This window comes from Phyllostomus discolor, chromosome 1 (assembly GCF_004126475.2).
Source record: "Phyllostomus discolor isolate MPI-MPIP mPhyDis1 chromosome 1, mPhyDis1.pri.v3, whole genome shotgun sequence".
NCBI classification, from domain to species: Eukaryota; Metazoa; Chordata; class Mammalia; order Chiroptera; family Phyllostomidae; genus Phyllostomus; species Phyllostomus discolor.
The window spans coordinates 169,404,987-169,423,073 of NC_040903.2; the positions used below are offsets into that span (position 1 = coordinate 169,404,987).

General features: G+C 44.1%; 1 protein-coding gene across 1 annotated transcript in view; it reads right to left on the reverse strand.

The window, feature by feature from the left end:
- The window catches only part of MYO1E (myosin IE), a 200,797-nt gene that overhangs the window by 22,044 nt on the left and 160,666 nt on the right, over positions 1 to 18,087 (reverse strand). The window contains 6 exon segments of the mRNA XM_028505868.2: positions 1,440 to 1,477; positions 1,479 to 1,587; positions 10,490 to 10,635; positions 12,586 to 12,755; positions 12,958 to 13,072; positions 17,805 to 17,949. Coding sequence (XP_028361669.1) covers positions 1,440 to 1,477; positions 1,479 to 1,587; positions 10,490 to 10,635; positions 12,586 to 12,755; positions 12,958 to 13,072; positions 17,805 to 17,949 — 723 coding nt within the window.

The window sequence follows — 18,087 nt, forward strand, 5'->3', positions numbered from 1 at the left end:
AGAAAGGAGGTAAGACCAGGCAATCTAACACAGCCCAGGGCCCTGAGGAGTGTGAAGCCACAGGTTTGGCATGACAGTAAGGGGAGTCCTGTGGCCACAGGCAGAAACATTTGGGGTGCAGCACCAATGAGAAACCAGGCGGTGAGGGAGGTACCCCACGACAGGTGCCAATGTCGCTCTGCAGGTGGACTCAGGTGGGACTCCCTGGGGGACAGCAGGAAGGGGACCATACCCAGCCACACCTGCTGTAGTGTGTCCCCCCATGTCTCTTTCTCATTTCCCCGGGTCTGTGTGGGGAGGACTGAGAGTTGTCAGACACACGTTAACTAGTGTCTTCCTTGGCAGAATGTGGTCATTATTTAACTAAGCTCTATTCAGCCACCATCCCGCCACCCCAGGACGGGAAAAAGACAACACTTAGCAACCAAATAGGGAGTCCAACCAATAGGAAGGTTTACTTACAATTCCAAATCTCCCCAGCCAGTTTTTGTTTTTCTTATTTCCTACATGCCTAATTCAATTTCATTTTCTGCTTTTTCTAACTTAACATTTCTTCATGTTGTCAGACCGGAAAAGCACAATTTTAAGTAGCTGCTTATTATTCTATTGAGTGGCTTGGCTCTTGGTAGTCTCCTTCTTTTTCTTTATTATTCCCTTACGACAAATTTTCAGACAAAAATACTGTTCCTGGTACTAATAGCAGAACTGTTCCTTGAGCTGTGACGGGTCCGCACAGCTACCCATATCCATTTCAATGCAACCACAGCAGCGTTCGTCAGGGCAAGTTTCCCTCGCGGTGGGATTAAGGCTGTACTGTGGCCTCATTCTTGTGGGTAGGAAGAGATGGAAACTATCTCCATATTACAGATGGAAATTTAAGGGGAAAAAAAGCAACTCAGAAGCTTGACAGTATACTGGTGTCTGGTCCATGAGACCATGCCGCTAAAGCAAAACAAGGAGCTGAGACCCAAGGCACTGGCCACCTGTGACCTACACGTCCCCAGTGCCCCACCCATAGGTTTTTATTACATGTGATTTTGGGAACTTAAGCTCCCACTCCATCCACTTTCTTCCTCCAGTCTTACTCTACTTTTGGCTACTCTCTTATTGGTGATAAACAAAAATCTGCCTTCCTTGCCTCACTTTGGTGACCTTTGTTCAAATGACAAAATATACCATTTGATGAAGTCTTTGTTGCACAGAAATGCCAAAGTGACCTTTTCAAAGTGTGTAACAACCATCCAGACTAGGTTCTGTAGCCCTGAGATTCCATGGGAAGAAGCTAAGGCAGCCAGGCTGGGCTTTGCTCAAACCCCTAGAGCCAATCGGATGCCAGGCCCCACCCCACAGGCCTCCCGTACTCTCAGCCTGGACCTCAGCACTGAGTACAGGGTCCCTCTAGTTTTAAGCAGAAGTGTGGGCCCCAGATCCCAACTTACGTATTGCTAAATTTCAGAGGTAGTTGCTTCTGGGTTTTTTTCCTCGTAACGCTTTGCTAAGAGGCTTAGGAATTCAGTTTTGAAGACAGATTCAAGCAAACTGTCATACTCTTGCTCGTGAAGAACAAAAATGTCATCTTGCATAGTACTGCAAAGAGATTAGAAAGATAGCAAAAGTTGCATTTTCATTTATTCCATCGCTTTTTCACTCACTTTTTAAAATTCTGTAAGACAGCACTAGGTTTCTATAGCGGTTCTGTGATAATCTTTATGACAAAACACAGCAATGACTCACACAATAAAGTCAGTGAAACCTGCTTTTGAAGAAAGTTCGTAATCTGCCAAAGGCATACACAAAAACACTTCTCCCATGTGACTTTTAAAATCCAGAATTTAAATTTTTTAAAAATCCATTTTCAAGTTCAACTTCTATGTTAAGATCATATGAATCTGGAATACTGGAGTAGAACGTGGCTGAAAATGAACAAGTTCCAAGTTAGTAGAACTGAAGACATGGCTATAGCTACTGTAATAAATCCTACTTTGAAGAAGTATAAGCTCAGTCATCAAATGGGAAGCCGACATCCTGGGCTTCACAGGTGCTCATTATTAGGAGCTTTTGAGTACTCCGTGCTTGGCTTCCATGTGCCCAGTGCTGCTCAGTGGACACACGGACCACTGTGCAGAGACACACTGAACAGGTGTACGAACGACGAGCAAGCACAGTCATCACGTTCGAGCTAATAAATTTCATGGGAGGGGGGAGAGCACATCCTTGGGAGAACTGCATGTTTGGACAGGGGGTGGTTGGGGGCAAACTCATGCCTGAAGGGGAGGATGGAAAGAAGAGGCTAAGGCGGTGCCAGTCATGGGGAAAATACCTAATGGCAGCAGGGAAGTGATTACACAGTTTCATCTCCCGGCCAAGCTAGATTTTGTGGAGACCTGTAACCGAAATCTACAACATACATACAATTGAGAATCTTTATTCCCTAGCTGTTAAGTATATAGCCCAGTTGAAGGAGGCTACCACCTCAAATGTATAGGTTTCATAATGTATAGGTTTGCAGTTACATCCAGGCCCCACTGTCAAATACCTAAGACAGCTCTCTAAATGACATTTCAGTGGACTTGGTTAAGTTTGTTTTTTCAGGTATTAAAAGCAAATTAAGTCAACTCTCTTCGATGAATTGACCTTGGTAAGACTGTAACCCCTCCACGCTCAGGCAATGCCAACGACGTGTCTTCTTAGTAACCAGAGCCGAGCCGAGCCACGCCACATAGGAGCCTGCCCTGCTCTCGGGGCCCCTGGTCCCACCGTACCAGTAGTATCACTGTGCTGTGACAAAGCCAGATGGTGAGGCCAGTAGGAAGGAGTGTAGGGTGTGGAGAATCTTTGAGATGAGGGATTCTTCTCGCATGTAGAATCTGATCCATTTAAACCGCAACTCCTGCGGTCTCTCTGTTCAGTTCCATGAGTATGTAAAAGGTTGGGGTGGGCTCTGTGGGACCAGAGGTCTTCCTTGGGCAGAGAAAGCCTTGTTGGATGATCCTAGGCTTCTTAGGAACCTTCTCTCTCTGGAGTGAGACAGGGAGCTAAGGACCTGGACCTGACCAAGCCAGTAGTGGTAGCCACAGTCTCTCTCCCGGGAACCCCAGCCCCCCAGTCTTCCTATAGGAGGGGTTTGGGAATCCACAGGAGAAAAAAGGACTAAGGCAGGACCGAAACAGTCAGAATTCAAAGGCTCGTAAAGGCAGTGTAAACAAACCACAGGGAGGACCAGGGTAAACTGGCAGCAAGATACCCTCACCAGGGGAAAGGAGCTGGTCCCTCACAGCCACGAAGCCAGAATACTCTGCAAGTATTTTTGGACACATAATGGCCTTTTGGTGGAGCACCCGGTCATTATTATTACCTTAAGAATTTGTTTTCAGACATCCCTCCATTGCGACCAGTCTTCCTGCATACTCTTGTGATAGGATACAGGTTTTTCTGTTGTGGTAAAGACCCTGACAACCAGTGGTTTAAACAACATAACTTTTTTTATCTGTCACTCAATAGCATGTGCAAAAACAACATTCAGGGCCACTGTGACAGTTCTACAGTGCCAGGGAGCCAGGTGTCCACTCCTCCCCTGTACAGATGTGGCCAGGAAGTGGTATAATCCTCATACACCAGTGGCCAGCATTGTGTCACGTGGTTACATCTAACTGCAAGGAAGCCTGAGAATTGTTGTCTTTGGGTAGCCTGCCAGCCATTAATAGGCAGAGAAGAGAATAAATGGGTATTGTAGGACAGCTCACAATCTCCACTATATATCCTTGTTTACAAACTCTTCTGAATTAGGAACTGAAAATTTTTCTTTAAGTTTGGGAACAATATACTTCAGAGAGTTGAGGCGTCAAATGTACTATCTTGCTATTTCTAGGAAAATTCTGAAATTGTCTCAATCATGTCAATTACAGCAATTTAAAACTCCAAAAGGCACGTATGTAAAAGCTGCTCAAAACAGGTCTTCCAAGTCATGTGGAACTAATGAAGTGAAGTTAGCCCCCAGCACAGGAGTAAGGAGACTCGCACTGGGAAGGGAGTGTGCACAGTGGGGAAGAGTGAAAACAGGGAGCACCTTTCTGGAGGGTGGGGTGAGGTATGGTGCTCCGGAGTAGGTGGCTTTGATTCCGAGCATTCCTTGACATGTCTGAGTGTGTCTTTGTAAGGCAGTACTTCAGGTGGGACTGATTATTCAGCAGGGCTAAATGAGCCCAACACAAGTAACCTGAAGTAGTTTAATGTGCTTAGATATGTTACGTGTTCATTACCATAAAGAAAAAAAAAAACAAGCAGGCCAAAACTTCAAGGTCAATAATCAGCATGAGTCTGGAAATGAGAAGAGATTGTTTGGACATTTTGACTTCAACCATCAAATTCAAAAACCCCTCCCTTCCGTGACCCAGGCGTGTTCTTCCAGGCCGGGGCTGTAGCCAGTTCCTTTCTCTACAGCCCATGCTGCTAGATCCGGAAACAAAGCTTTTACATTTATTTGTTCTAAAAAAGAAATCAGACTTATCTTTGGACCTCACCCCGTCTTATTCATATGCTCAACTGCAATTCATTACAGATGTTTTTGCCTCGTGGTGAAAGATCCCTTACCATTCTAGTCCCTGCTCTGGCTTTCTGCTTGTTTTTTATCCCCTCATCTTTGTGGCTTATTGTGGTATTGCTGACAACACTAGAAAATCTTGTTTTACTCCCTTAACCAGTACCTTCTTCAAAAAATGTTAGTTACAAAACACTGAGTAAAGTCTTAAAGGAGTTTTTTTCCCCCCCTTAAAGCCAAAAAGGCAATTTGCTAGGGCAGCCCTGCCTTTATGTAAGCCTTCATAAAAATTTTTCCTGATTATGAAATATATGCTCCTTTCAGTGAACTGGAAAGTACATAGGTAAATCAAGGAGAAATTAACCTTCTCCAGAATTCTACCACACAGAGAAACCAGTGGCACCAGTTTGGGGTCCCAACTAATTTCTCTGCAAAAGTGCAGATAAAGGCTGTGCCGGGCCTCCTCCCAAGGCCTCCCAGGAGAAGCTCTCCCACCGAAGGTGCAAAGGCCCTCTCCCACCTTTGCACACCAGGAGTGGCTTGTGCATTGCTCTCTGAACACTTGTAACCTGTGAGGCGCAGGTTTACTCAGGTGTCTGCTCCCCCTTCCAGAATGGGAGGGAGCTCCTTCGGGCACTGACTAAATCTCATTCACCTTTGAATCCCAGGGCTGAGCACAAGGTGGGTGGTCAGTACAAAAAATGCCGCCTCTCCCAGGTTCCCAAAGCTCAAAGGCTACAACAAGTCACAATAAGCCAAGACTTCGGTAACGCTTCTGGTCAGCTGAGCAAGTGGTGAAGCTTGATTGTTCTGACCACCAGAAGCTTAGGGCAATAGGCAATGAAACAGTCTAGGCGAGAATGGTGTGCCTAAGAAAGCTGGGTCTTCTGACGAAAGCCCACTATTACAGGTTGATTTTCCCATTACATACAAAGATTGGAGAATCTGACCCACACAGGCAGCCACGTAGGCTTTGGTCTCAAGGCCTCTGGTGGTCAGCTTTTGAAATAAGGAATACCAGAAGCTTCATCAGAGAGAGCCCTCAAATATATGATTTGATGGTACCAATTTTACCATCTAAAAACAAAAGAGCAAAAAGCATAGGCCAGGACATCTTGTGGCTACCACCCTTCTAGCAAACTGAGTTTTTCAAGTGGGAGGGTGGTGAGGTCAGTACTTGGACAAGAGGCAGCTCCTGAAGGATCCTTTGAACACTGGTGCTTGGCCTTCTGTCAGCAGACTCTGCACCTTGGAAGCCCGACGTCTGGACTAGATGTTGGCGTGCCACCTCCTGACAGTGCCACCAAGTCTCCGGGGAAGGCAGAAATCGGACCACTGTTCCGGTCTAACTTCTACTTAGATGCGGATTTTTCCTGTTCAAATTCCCCTACCACCCCTTTGAACAACTGTAGTCTGCGTGTCTTTCAGGGTTGCCGGGCCTATACTATTTTTTTTTCTTGTAAGTTAAATATTTTTTAAAAATTTCAATTACAATTTAACTACATGTATTTCAGTATACTTATAAAAGGTAAATAGTTCTAAAATATAATGTCTTCTGGACAACTAGAAAAAACTTTTTATTATGGAAAATTGCAAATATATGTAGAGTAGCAGAATGCACCTCCACATATCGGGTTTAAACAATTACCAATCCACAGACAGTCATCTCCATCTACACTCGCACTCCCCCACCCCACACACAAACCAGGTTATTTTGAAGCAAAGTATAACTGTTATATTACTTTATCCTTAATTTTTCAGTGTGTATCTCTGAAAGATAAAGCTTCTTTAAATAAAAATAACCATAATACTATTATCATACCTAAAGAAATGAACAATAAATCATTCATCACAAATATTTAGTCATGTTCACTTTCTTCAAACTGTCTCATAATTTTTAAAAAATATTTCATTTATTTATTTTTACAGAGGGGAAGGGAGGGAGAAAGAGAGGGAGAGAAACATCAGTGTGTGGTTTCCTCTCACGTGCCCCCAACTGGGGACCTGGCCTGCAACCCAGGCATGTGCACTCATTGGGAATTGAACTGGCGACCCATTGGTTTGCAGGCTGGCACTCAATCCACTGAGCCGCACCAGCCAGGGCTCATAGTTGTTTCCAAATAGTTGGTTTGTTTGATCAGGGAGCTGTGAGCCCATTTTTGCGTTGACAATGGGTATATCAGAAGAGACAGACAGGGGCTGAAAGATCAAGTTTGGGGACAGTTTGATAGTCCTAGTTAGAAGTTATTAGGTGGTCATTTCAGTCAACACTCAAGTAGTAAGCCTCATATAGTCAAAACACATGCAAATAGGAGTTCTGGCCAAGATGGAGGTGTAGGTAGAAACCCTTCACTTTCTCGCACAACTAAAAGGAGGATAACAACCAATCTAGAAACAATAAACAACCAGAAGTGCCAGAAATCAAATTGCATGGAATTCTGACAATGAAGGAATTAAAGAAACATTCAAACAGACTGACAGCGACACAACGCAGCAAAGAGGGCTGCCCTGCCCTGGTGAATACCTAAGGCTCTGTCCCCTTACAACTCAACTGGTGCGCCAAGACAAAGAAATGTACAAAAATGAAAGAACAGCTCAAACCTCCAGAAAAGAGCTAAGTAACAAGGAGATAGCCAATCTATCTGATGCAGAGTTCAAAACACTGATAATCAAGATACTCATAGAACTGATTGAGCTGGGTCGCAAAATGAAGGAACAAATGAAGGCTACCCAAAGGGAAATAAAGCAAAATATTCAGGGAACCAACAGTGACAGGAAGGAAACTGGGACTAAAATCAGTGATTTGGAACAAAAGAAAGAAATAAACATCCAATTGGAACAGAATGAAGAAATAAGAATTTTAAAAAATGAGAAGAGGCTTAGGAACCTCTGGGACAACTTTAAACCTTTCAACATCTGAATCATAGGGCTGCCAAAGGAGAGTGGAAGAGCAAGAAATTGAAAACTTATTTGAAAAAATAATAAAGAAAAATGTCCCTAGTCTGGTGAAGGAAGTAGACATGCAAGTCCAGGAAACTCAGAGAGTCCCAAAGAAGTTGGACCCAAGGAAGGAGACACCAAGGCACATTAGAATTAAATTACCCAAGATTGAAGATAAGGAGAGAATCTTAAAAGCAGCAGGAGTAAAGGAGACAGTTACCTACAAAGTAGTTCCCATAAGACTGTCAGCTGATTTCTCAAAAGAAACCTTACAGGCAAGGAGGGACTGAAAAGAAGTATTTCAAGTCATGAAAGGCAAGGACCTACATCCAAGATTGCTCTACCCAGCAAAGCTATCATTTAGAATGGAAGGGCAGATGAAGTGCTTCCCAGATAAGGTCAAGTTAAAGGAGTTCATCATTACCAAGCCATTATTATATGAAATGTTAAAGAGATTTGTCTAAGAAATTGAAGAAGATAAAAAACTATGAACAGTAAAATGACAACAAACTCACAACTATCAACAACTGAACCTAAAAGAAAAAGAAAAACAACAAAAACTAAGCAAACAACTGGAACAGGAACAGAACAGAAAAATGGACATCACATGGAGGGTTTTCAATGGGGGAGAGGAGGGGAAGAATATGGGGGGAAGGTACAGGGAAGAAGAAGCATAATTGGTAGGCATTAAAGAGAGGGGGAGGTTAAGAATGGTATAGGAAACAGAGAGTTCAAAGAACTTATATGTACAACCCATGGACATGAACTAAGGAGAGGGGAATGCTGGAGGGTTGGGGGGTGCAAGGCAGAGCGGGGGATAGAGGGGAAAAAGTTGGGAAAAAACTGTAATAGCATAATAAATAAAATATACTTAACACACACACACATATACATGTTAGAACTTTTTTTCTGAAATGTGAGATAACTTAAAATATTTCTCTATATCTGGATTGAAATATGTTTAACACACAAGTTTGGTGGTCTAGTACCACTACCAATTGATACTCTGGGTTTGATTCTATACACACCATCACCCATCTAGCTGTATTCCTAACTTGGTTACACTACAAGGTAACTCAGTGAATGAAGGAAATAAGGGAACAGTATTAATCTTGGTAAACATGAGGTTCAGTGAATACAACAATGCAGAGATCACAAGTTAAAATGACTCAAATTCTTTTTTCCATAGTGTCAAAGCAACGTTCAGGATAAGTACCTCATTTTACAATAGCCTCTAACAAGGAAAGGCCACAGGAAGCAAATGTCCAGACCATGAATACTAAAGAGGAAGCAGGGGAAAAAGCTACTTTTACCATGAGACACCGTATGCCCAGAAACTGTGAGAGAAGACAAAAAGAGACAGAAGGAAAACAATCACACCTCGATAAGCCTCAAGGACTTGATCAATAAAACAGTGTTGGAGTGTGTGATGCAGATGTTGGTATGGTTATTTATGGTCGAGCACTCGTGAGCGGCATGAGGGCTGGCCACAGCGTTAGGCGATGATAACAGGAAGGATGGCAACCACTCTCAGCCTCATGAGCGCATGTGCTCCAGAGCTGGGATGAGCTGCAGATAGCCCGGCTCACCTCAGGTGCAGCTGGTCCCACATGCCAGGAAAGAAAAAGAGAAGCTTCTAGTTGCTTCCTTAGACACCAAGGGCAGCCTCAGGGCCCAGTTAGCCAGGAAGAGTGTGGCTCGTGTTGTGACTCAGCCAATGAGTCACATGCTCAGGAAGACCTTCTGAGAGAAAACCAGGCAGCTCTGAAGCCTTTTTTTTTTTTTTTTTTTTTTAATTCATGGCACTGAGACCTGAGGCAGGGCTACCAAAGGCTGCTGAGGGGCTCACATCCTGAGTTGAAATGTTTAAAACACTCGACTTCACTGCACCACCTGGTCCTTTATCAGGAAAACTGAGAGCAGACAGAATCGGAAACCATAGTGACACAAGCAAGAATGGACACCACTTGAAATCTGCTTCGGATTATTTCACTGGAGCCAGGATTCCCAGCCTGGTGGGCCAGATGCCTCAGCACACAAAAGCCCGGCTTTTTCCTGAAAGCTGAGGTTTGTTTTCTGCGTGGAATAAGAGTTCAGAGATGTCCTGATTCTGGGAGGACATGTTCACAAGCAACTGGAACATCACTGCTTTTGATGAAATGACAGACCAAAGGTTGCCTGGCAGAGGCAGCGGTACCCTCAGGAGGGCCCAGGGATGCAGCTCAGGAAGGAAGCTACTCAGCTCAAAAGGCTTTTCTTCCTCTTTTCTTAGCCTCCTGTAGACTGGGAGGATTTCCTCTTATCAGAAGGAACTTAGCCTGGGAGGATTTAGGGAAGTCTCAGAAGCACGGAGCCCCTCTGCCAAAATAAAGCCAGAGTGCTGACAGGAAGAGCAAAGGCCCCTCCCTGGCTGTGAACTTGGAGTTGAAGGGAGCATTTGGCCATGACTCCAGGGCTACAGATTGTAGAGACCTACTTGTATTCTCTCCCTTGTAGGAGCAGAGAGGACATGAAGGAGTCCAAAGAAACTTCCCCTCCTGGACACTCAGAGGTCACAGCAAACTGAAAAACAACATTGGTGCCCTAAAGGCCACCTCTGCTTGGGCCTTTGCTGGTGAAATGGGCTAGACCTTCCACACGGGTGAGGTGGGCTTGGGGGCGGGGCTCTGGACCATTGGCCCCACTCCAGTAACAGCAATTACACTCTGTCTGTTTCATATGCTAGGATTATTTCTCAAATTTGACAGGAGCAAAGGATCTGAGTTATCTCCTGATGAGAGGAGCCAACCAGAACACGGCTTTTTCATGGTATCTCATTCCTTTCAAAACAGAATCCCTGAGACCAATGAAGGTCAGGTCTGCTTAGGAAAGACGAGGAAATTCTGGTCTTTTCATCATGGCTGTGACAATTGGGGAGCCTGACCAGGCCTTTCCGCCGGCTGCATTTGGGACAGCAGGTGACGATGCTGAGGAGGCATGGGGCACCCCCACCTCCACGCCCTCGCCACTCACCTGAGGGACACGGACAAGATCCTCTCCATCTCGATTCTCCGCTTCAGCACTTCTTTCACAAGGCCTTTGTCTGGGCCCTGTTTGACCTTTTCTCGGCCAATTAAGTACAGGCACTTTGGTGTCAGAAGCAGGTCTCGCTTTACACCCTGTAAGGAGAGGTGCTTTCAGAAGGCTGAAAGACATGTCCAAGTGTCTGTCCACAACATGCACATCTGTCCACAACATGCACATCTGTCACCAGATGAAGGGAAGTGGCCTTGGGTAGCACATGGGGACACTGTTAATAGTAATTAGGCTGTCATATATGAAGTTAATGATATCTGACTCTCTCTGACTTACAAAAATGGTGAACTCACATGGAGTCTCCTAAAGTACTGGGACAACAGGTGTGAAGGGACAGTCCTGGGCAAGCCCACGTACTTGGTGGCCTTACCAATGATCTGCCACAGAACTTTTGTATTTTTTGAGCCCTGACATTTTGACTTCTGAAAATCGATCAATATTCATTTTAATGATAAATCTTAAAAATCGAGTACCAATGGACTTTGGAATATGTGGGTTCCCAAACCCCATCGAGGACATGCGTACTCATCTCAACACGCAGACTGGCTGTCAGAACAGCTGGCGCCACACTCCGGTTGTAAGAAATGATTTGGCTTTAGCAAAACAACATAATCCTTCTTATTATTAAGTTAATACTATTACTTATTTCAATTTTTTCTTGATCAAAAAATGAGTAAACAAACCAAAAAAGTTCTTAATGGATCTATGAACTACAGTGTCTTCAGATTTCACTTTTAGGGCCAAGATTTTATCAGGCCAAAGAAAGGTGTCTGAAGGAACAGGTGAAACATCAGTGTCCCTCCAGCGGCCACGTGAAAGTAGTGCCACTCATTCTCTTAGGGAAGGTGGGGAAGAACACTTCGGCAGTATAGCTTGATATTCTGAATCCTTTGACTTGATGATTTCATTCCTATCAATTCTAAAAGCATCAACAAACAAACACATAACAATATGCATGAATGGATGCTTGCTCACTTCATACTTTTCAAAACATCCTCACCTGAGGATATTCTTATTGATTTTATAGAGAGAAAGATAGAGAGACAGAAACATTGATCGGTTGCCTCTTGTAGGTGCTGAGACCGAGGATCGAACCTGCAACCTTTCGGTGTACAGGACAATGCTCCAACCAAGCCACTTGGCCAGAGCAACAGATGCTATATTTTTAACAATTACTCATTAATCCATTCTTAGCAGGCTTTTTCTTCTTTTTTTACTATCATAAAAAAAAATGTAGCCCTGACTGGGTTGTTCAGTTGGTTGGAGCATCATCCCATCCACTAAAAGGTCTCCAGTCAGGGCATATACAAAGGTTGTGGGTTTGATCCCTGGTAAGGGTGCATACCGGAGGCACTCAATCAATGTTTCTTTCTCACATTGATGTTTCTCTCTCTCTAGAGGCAATAAAAACATATCCTTGGGCGAATATAAAAAAATACGTAGTAGCTGTTGAATGGCACTGTACTATGCAGCTAAACAAAATAATTTATATGACGAATCTGTTAATATGGAAAGTTCTCCCTGGTATGTTAAAAAAAAAAAAAAAAAAAAAAGCCCAAGCCCTGGCTGGTGTGGCTCAATGGATTCAGTGCCGGTCTGCGAACCAGAGTTGCTGGTTCAATTCCCAGTCAGGGCACATGCCTGGGGTTGCCTGCCAGGTCCTCTGTAGGGGGCATCTGCGAGGCAACCACAGATTGATACTTCTTTCCCTCTCATTCTCTCTCCCTTCCTCTCTCTCCAAAAATAAATAAATAAAACCTAAAAAAGAAGCCCCCCAAATAAACCAGCATATAATGTAGATCTCATTTACAAAACTAAATAAATATGTCTGTATAGAAAACATTCTAAAGGATACACACAAAATGTTAACAGGTATAAGTAGCTATTTTTCCTTTGGCTTCTCTGTATTTTCTAATTTTTTTTTTTACAATGAACATGTTCTGTTTTGGGAATAAGAAAAGCAAAACTGCAAGTGATTTCTACAACTAAGGAATCTGTCTGGTGACTCTCAGGGGCAGGCTGCCAGCATGTACCTTGAACCTCCTGTCATACTTGGTCACTGTGTCTGCAAAATCGATCTTCTCCCGCTTGCCCACAAACTGCTGGAGTTCCGGGTGCTCCTCCATCCCGATGTAATCCCCGATGAAGTTCCTGTTAATGCTGTTTCTCCTCCTTTCCTTCCGGTTCAACAGGAGATCTGAGGCTGCAATTCCCACATAGGCAGAGAAGGGAGAAGGATCAGTCCCCCAGAAAAAAGGAGGAAAATACATAGAAAAATTCTAAAGGAATGCAAGACTGTTCACACATGACATTATATGCAAAGTAAAATAAACTTACAACTTTCATCTAAGCTCAAAATTATTCTTGAGATTTATTAAACGCATGAAACAAAATGACTGAAATACCTTCTTCCCTCATTTGGACGTATTTCTTCCGTGCCACAAACTTCCTCCACGTTTTCTGTATCACTCGAGCATACCCATCATACTTTCTCTCTCTCATTTCCTCCAGGAGAAATAGCTGTGAGCGTAAAGAAGACAAATGTGAGCCAATTCCTAAGACCCAAGGATGACTTCCTGGAGGCTTATTTCAGGGTTATTTTGTTTTAGTCCAGGCCACACATAAAAAGAAGCTTCTCAGACTTAGGAACAAATCTGAGAACATGATGAGTAGGGGATATTGTTTATGAGCACTATTAACTTTTATCTCTCTCTATTTTTTCTTTTTATTTATTTATAAAAATTTTTATTGTTCTTCAATTAGTTGTTCCCATTACTCTCCCTTGCCCTTCCCACTCCCTGCCTCCCACTTTAATCCTCCTCCTTTATCTCTCTCTATTTTTTCGATTAACAAAAAAACATAAAGGGAAATAGCTGGATCTGACTGTATTCAGTTGGACCTTAATAATGTATCCGCCCTGCCTTACTCATAATCTCTGTGACAGTCGGATGATTCAGAATTCATCCACTTATTCTCCTCCTTGACCCAAAGAGGATATTAGATAGCTAGATCAAATGAGTTGGTGGAGGCTGGTGTTTAGTGCTGCATATATCGTCTTCAGAGAACGTTAGAGTTTTTCCAGGAGCAGAGTTTGTGCTACTGTGGAAAGAGGGCTGTCCTACTTTCAGTTCCACGAAAGCACAGGCTTCCTGCCTCGTGGAATTCTCCAAGGAGAACTGGCGCAGAGGATGATAACCAGTGACTAGAGCGGGACTGCAGACGTGCAGGCTAGGACCTGGATTCACCAAGAGCGACTGAGGCTATTTTGCTTAAGGTTCCATCTTAGACCTGGCAGGTCTTCAGGTTCAGGCCATTTTAACAACTAATACTGATGGTTGCATCCCACTCAATGAAGCTCTGGAATCATGAAGATGATAGCAATGAGATGCTTTACATGCACTTTTTTCATCCAACCCCTCAACAACTACATGAGCCACATATTTCTATCATCTCCATTTTACAGATGAGAAAATTGGAACCAAGACTGGGTGGGGCTGGAAAGTGAACCAAAGTCCCCCAGGCTCTGCCAGGCTCTCCACTCTGACATAGAAGTCCTTCTCTGTAAACCTTCATTGAATCAACTTGTAAAATGGTGGGAGACTTTTGCATTTACCTAGGAAGTGGCTTATATGACTCTCTAGGAAAAAAGAATAAAATGCACGAATAAAAAACCCAAAGTAAAGATGATGAACAATCATTGCAAAAATGTTCCAGAAGTAAACAAGCAAAATTGGTTTGACGGCAGCTGGGCTTGATCTGTTGCCTGTTTATCTGGCTCTGTACTCAGGAGCCACATCTACCCCATCCTGTCTCTCAGCCTCTCCTTCCCACAGCCCCAGCTGTGCAGAGACAAGGGAGGGGCCGCTTCGTTCCGTGGCTTGCAGTGCCATGTACACCAGGCATGAGAAACAGATTTCAAAAACAAAAGGGAATAATACATGGTTTAAAAACGGGACACAACGTTTACAATGTTGGCCCCGCGGTTGCCTGTTTTAAGTATATGCATTAGTGCTTCTTATCCTGTGTGTTGGGTTTTTGTGTACGTCTTGGTTTGTACTTCTTTCCCAGAACTATTTTGGGAGTGCCACAGAAAACACACTTGTGACTCAGAAAGGATGAAGAGGCAACCAATTTCCAACTCCCTATGGACTACATCAAATATTAGCTGGGCTGTAGGTTCTTTTCAAAGGCCATGTGGGTTTCTAAGTCAGTGAGGTTGAAGAAACAGAGAAAGGAAAGCAAAAAACAGAAGCCCCAAATCACAGACACATGTAACAAATAAGCAAAACCAAACCCTTTGGTGCCTGATGTCTAATGTGGGTTCTTAAAACAAATGAGTTATTTTGTATATTCAGCACATTTACTATAAAAGTCAATGCAAAAATCACAAAGTGGATTTTTGAAAAACAATTTTTGTAAATGTATTTGCAATGTCAGGGCTAAACGTGGATGAGTGAGTGATGGGGGAGGAGAGAGTAAGGTGATGGTGTGCATGAAAACGGGAATGGAGAGTTGAGTGACAGTAATAAAGCAACTGGGAGGACAACAAGGAAAAGGAAAACCAAAAATAATCTTGATTTTGGAACTAAAACCCCAAAGCTCCACTGAATCAGGGGAAAAAGTATGTAAAATATGGAACCTGTTTTAGTTATATGTGAAAACTTAACAAGTTGAAAAAGTACAAGCGGGCATGCAACAAGAGAGTTCTGCATTGTGCCGACAAACCACCCCATCCCGTTTTAGAAAGAACAGGAACTGTTCTGTGGGTTGCTTAATGGTGCATGACACAACATTTTCATTTTATATTTGGAAGTGAAGCACTGTGAAGCTACAAATAACTCCAAGTAGGAAATGCTACCACAAACTTTTCATAAATGAGCTCTACTGATGCACATCGTTTATTTATTTGATAGCCTTTGTGGTTCATAAAGCCATTCACTAACAGCTTCATCATTTGTAGGTCTCAGGCTAACATCCTATGGAGCAGGCAGAAGAACGGCAGCTGCGACGCCCTTCTAAAGAGGAAACCTCACCGAGAGACCAGGATTTGACTAAAGTCAAGTGTTTCCGTTATTACCAGCACTGCAAGTTCTCGTGTTATTTCCCCTTGATTAAAAGACTACTTTTACCAAGTTCACCATAGGCTCCTGAAATGGACTCCTGTGATTGTTTATAGGAACCTCAAGAAATGGTGATGCCTAACCCGGTTAGTTCCAGCAGTTTCTCCAACTTAAAAAGTAATGCCTTCACCCCAGAGCTGCAGAGCTCACTGGGCAGAGTGGAGAGACTGTGCTGGATTCCTGCTCAGCTGAGAATGTCTTATGGTATTCACGGCTCACAGTGACCACAGCCTCCTCAGGAAGGAAAAAGCAGCTCCTCCAAATTAATCTCTAGAGGCCTAATAAGATTCGTAGATGGAGAGCAGATGATAGTTAGTGGGGATGGAAGGAAGGAGCAAAAAAGAAAAAGGACTCATGGACATGGACAACAGGGTGGTGATTGCTGGGGGGAGGGGGCATAAGGGGGATGAATGGTAATGGAAAAAATACAGTAAAACATAATGGTAGGGTTCGTGCATTGTGATACTGTTTGCATTCCTTACTAGCAAATAGTTGTTTTCTACAAACCCTGAGATTTCTCTTCCTATCTATTCATCTCCTCAATGTCCTTTCCAGGCTCCCTTCTGGTCTTTAAGATATAGTCCTGGGAATTTGCATCCCCAGGCACTGCTACCCCTTCAGGGAAGAAGCCTGGACCTGTTTGGTCAACCTAGGTGAGGAGGTACGGTTATCTCTTGGGAACTGCCCCACCTGGTTTCAGAAGCTGTAATCCCCCATGGCTAAGGCTAAGTAAAGGACCTTGGGACCATAAGCCACTCAGGAGACAAAGCTTACCTTCCTTGTAGGAGCACTACCTCTGCCCCGCCCCTTTCTCTTCACCCTGCTTGGCCCCAGGTGGATGACTGGTTAGCCAATGATGGGTAAGATTCCTCAAAAGAGGGACGACCTAAGGCAGGCATGGTCGGCAAAGAAATCCTCAGGGAAGGACTTGGGGGTGCTATAGAAAAAGGGGGTGATGGACCCTAGCCTCTTGGCTTTGACGTAGCCTGAGCCCTCCTTCTGTCTGCAAAAAGTCTCCTAATCTCTTGGCTGCCTCACTTCCCCTGCCTGACTTAAGCCTGAAACAGTGCCAGAAGTGGGTGCAGCCCTGTGCTGGAAAGGGCAGGTTCCCTAGGGCGATCAGGCCTAAGAAAGGATGCATAAAATCCTATGAAACCTACTTTGCTAATATCCTCAATTTAAATGATAAGAGTCCAAGCAGGAAGTGAGTTTGTTCCCCAAAGCTTTATGGCCCTTTAACTATCTGACCCTCACTCAGAATAAGCCCTCAGAGTTCTCTGAATGTTATCTGTTGTTTAATCATTTCTGCCTGACAATGATTGATGAGCTTTATGTATACACCCTGTATTCCTGTGCAAATTGAATTCAATAAAAGCTCGTCAAGGCAAGGGTTGAGGCACTCTCCTCTTGAGAGGGTGGCCGAGGTGCTCCAAGGAGGCCTTTTCTCCCCTTGAGAGAGAAGCTGCGCCATCCTTTTTCTTCCACAGGACTCGGTAGTCTGTGTGAATTTGTCTCGTCTCACCCATAATGCCGCAGACCACAGGAGCCAGGATCCATGACAGTTATCCAAGCTTCCTTTGTGGGACAAAGAAGCCCCTCTTAGCTCAGACACGATTGGATACTGTGAATAACTATTAGGCACCTGCCATGAGCTGCTTTCCTTTATTTTTTTAATTGATTTTTGAGAGAGAGAGAGAGAGGAGAAAGAGAGAAACATCTATTTGTTTATTCATGCACTCATTGGTTGATTCCTGTATGTGCCCTGACTGGGGATCGAACACACAACCTTGGCATATCAGGATGATGTTCTAATCAACTGAGCTACCTGGCCAGGGCCATGAGCTGCTTTCTATATGAGGCTCTGAGTACACCATGGCATACAAAACAGACAAGAGTCCCTGACCTTAAGGAGATGATCATCGAGAATGGGAAAGACACTAAGTAAGTGAAGAAACCATTATATGATGCTGAGTGCTCTGAAGGCTGTAGAGCAGCAGGGGTGGGGAGAATGACTTATACTTTGGTTGGGAGAGGAGGAAAGCCTTCTTTGAGGAGACAACACTAAGGCAGGAGCCAAAGAATGAAGCAACAGAGCCAGTCATGCTGTGGGGAGGGGCCAGCTGCACACTCACGGACTCGGGGGCTTTAATAAACACTTTGCTCCTCCCAAGCTGGAACTGATCACTGTCCATGTTGACAGACTGCAGCAAGTGGAGGACACCTTGTTTCTCATCTCCTCTCCATGCAGGCCAGGTTTCTTTGGTCAGGATGGCATACCTGTGAGGACATTTGGGGAACAAAGGATCAGACTCAGACTGGACCGCCACCCAAAGGCACCTGGTGTTGCTGGGTCCCGGCAGTCCATTCACCTCGGTTCAAAGGCTTAGGGATTGGCCTCGAGAACTGCGAAGTCCA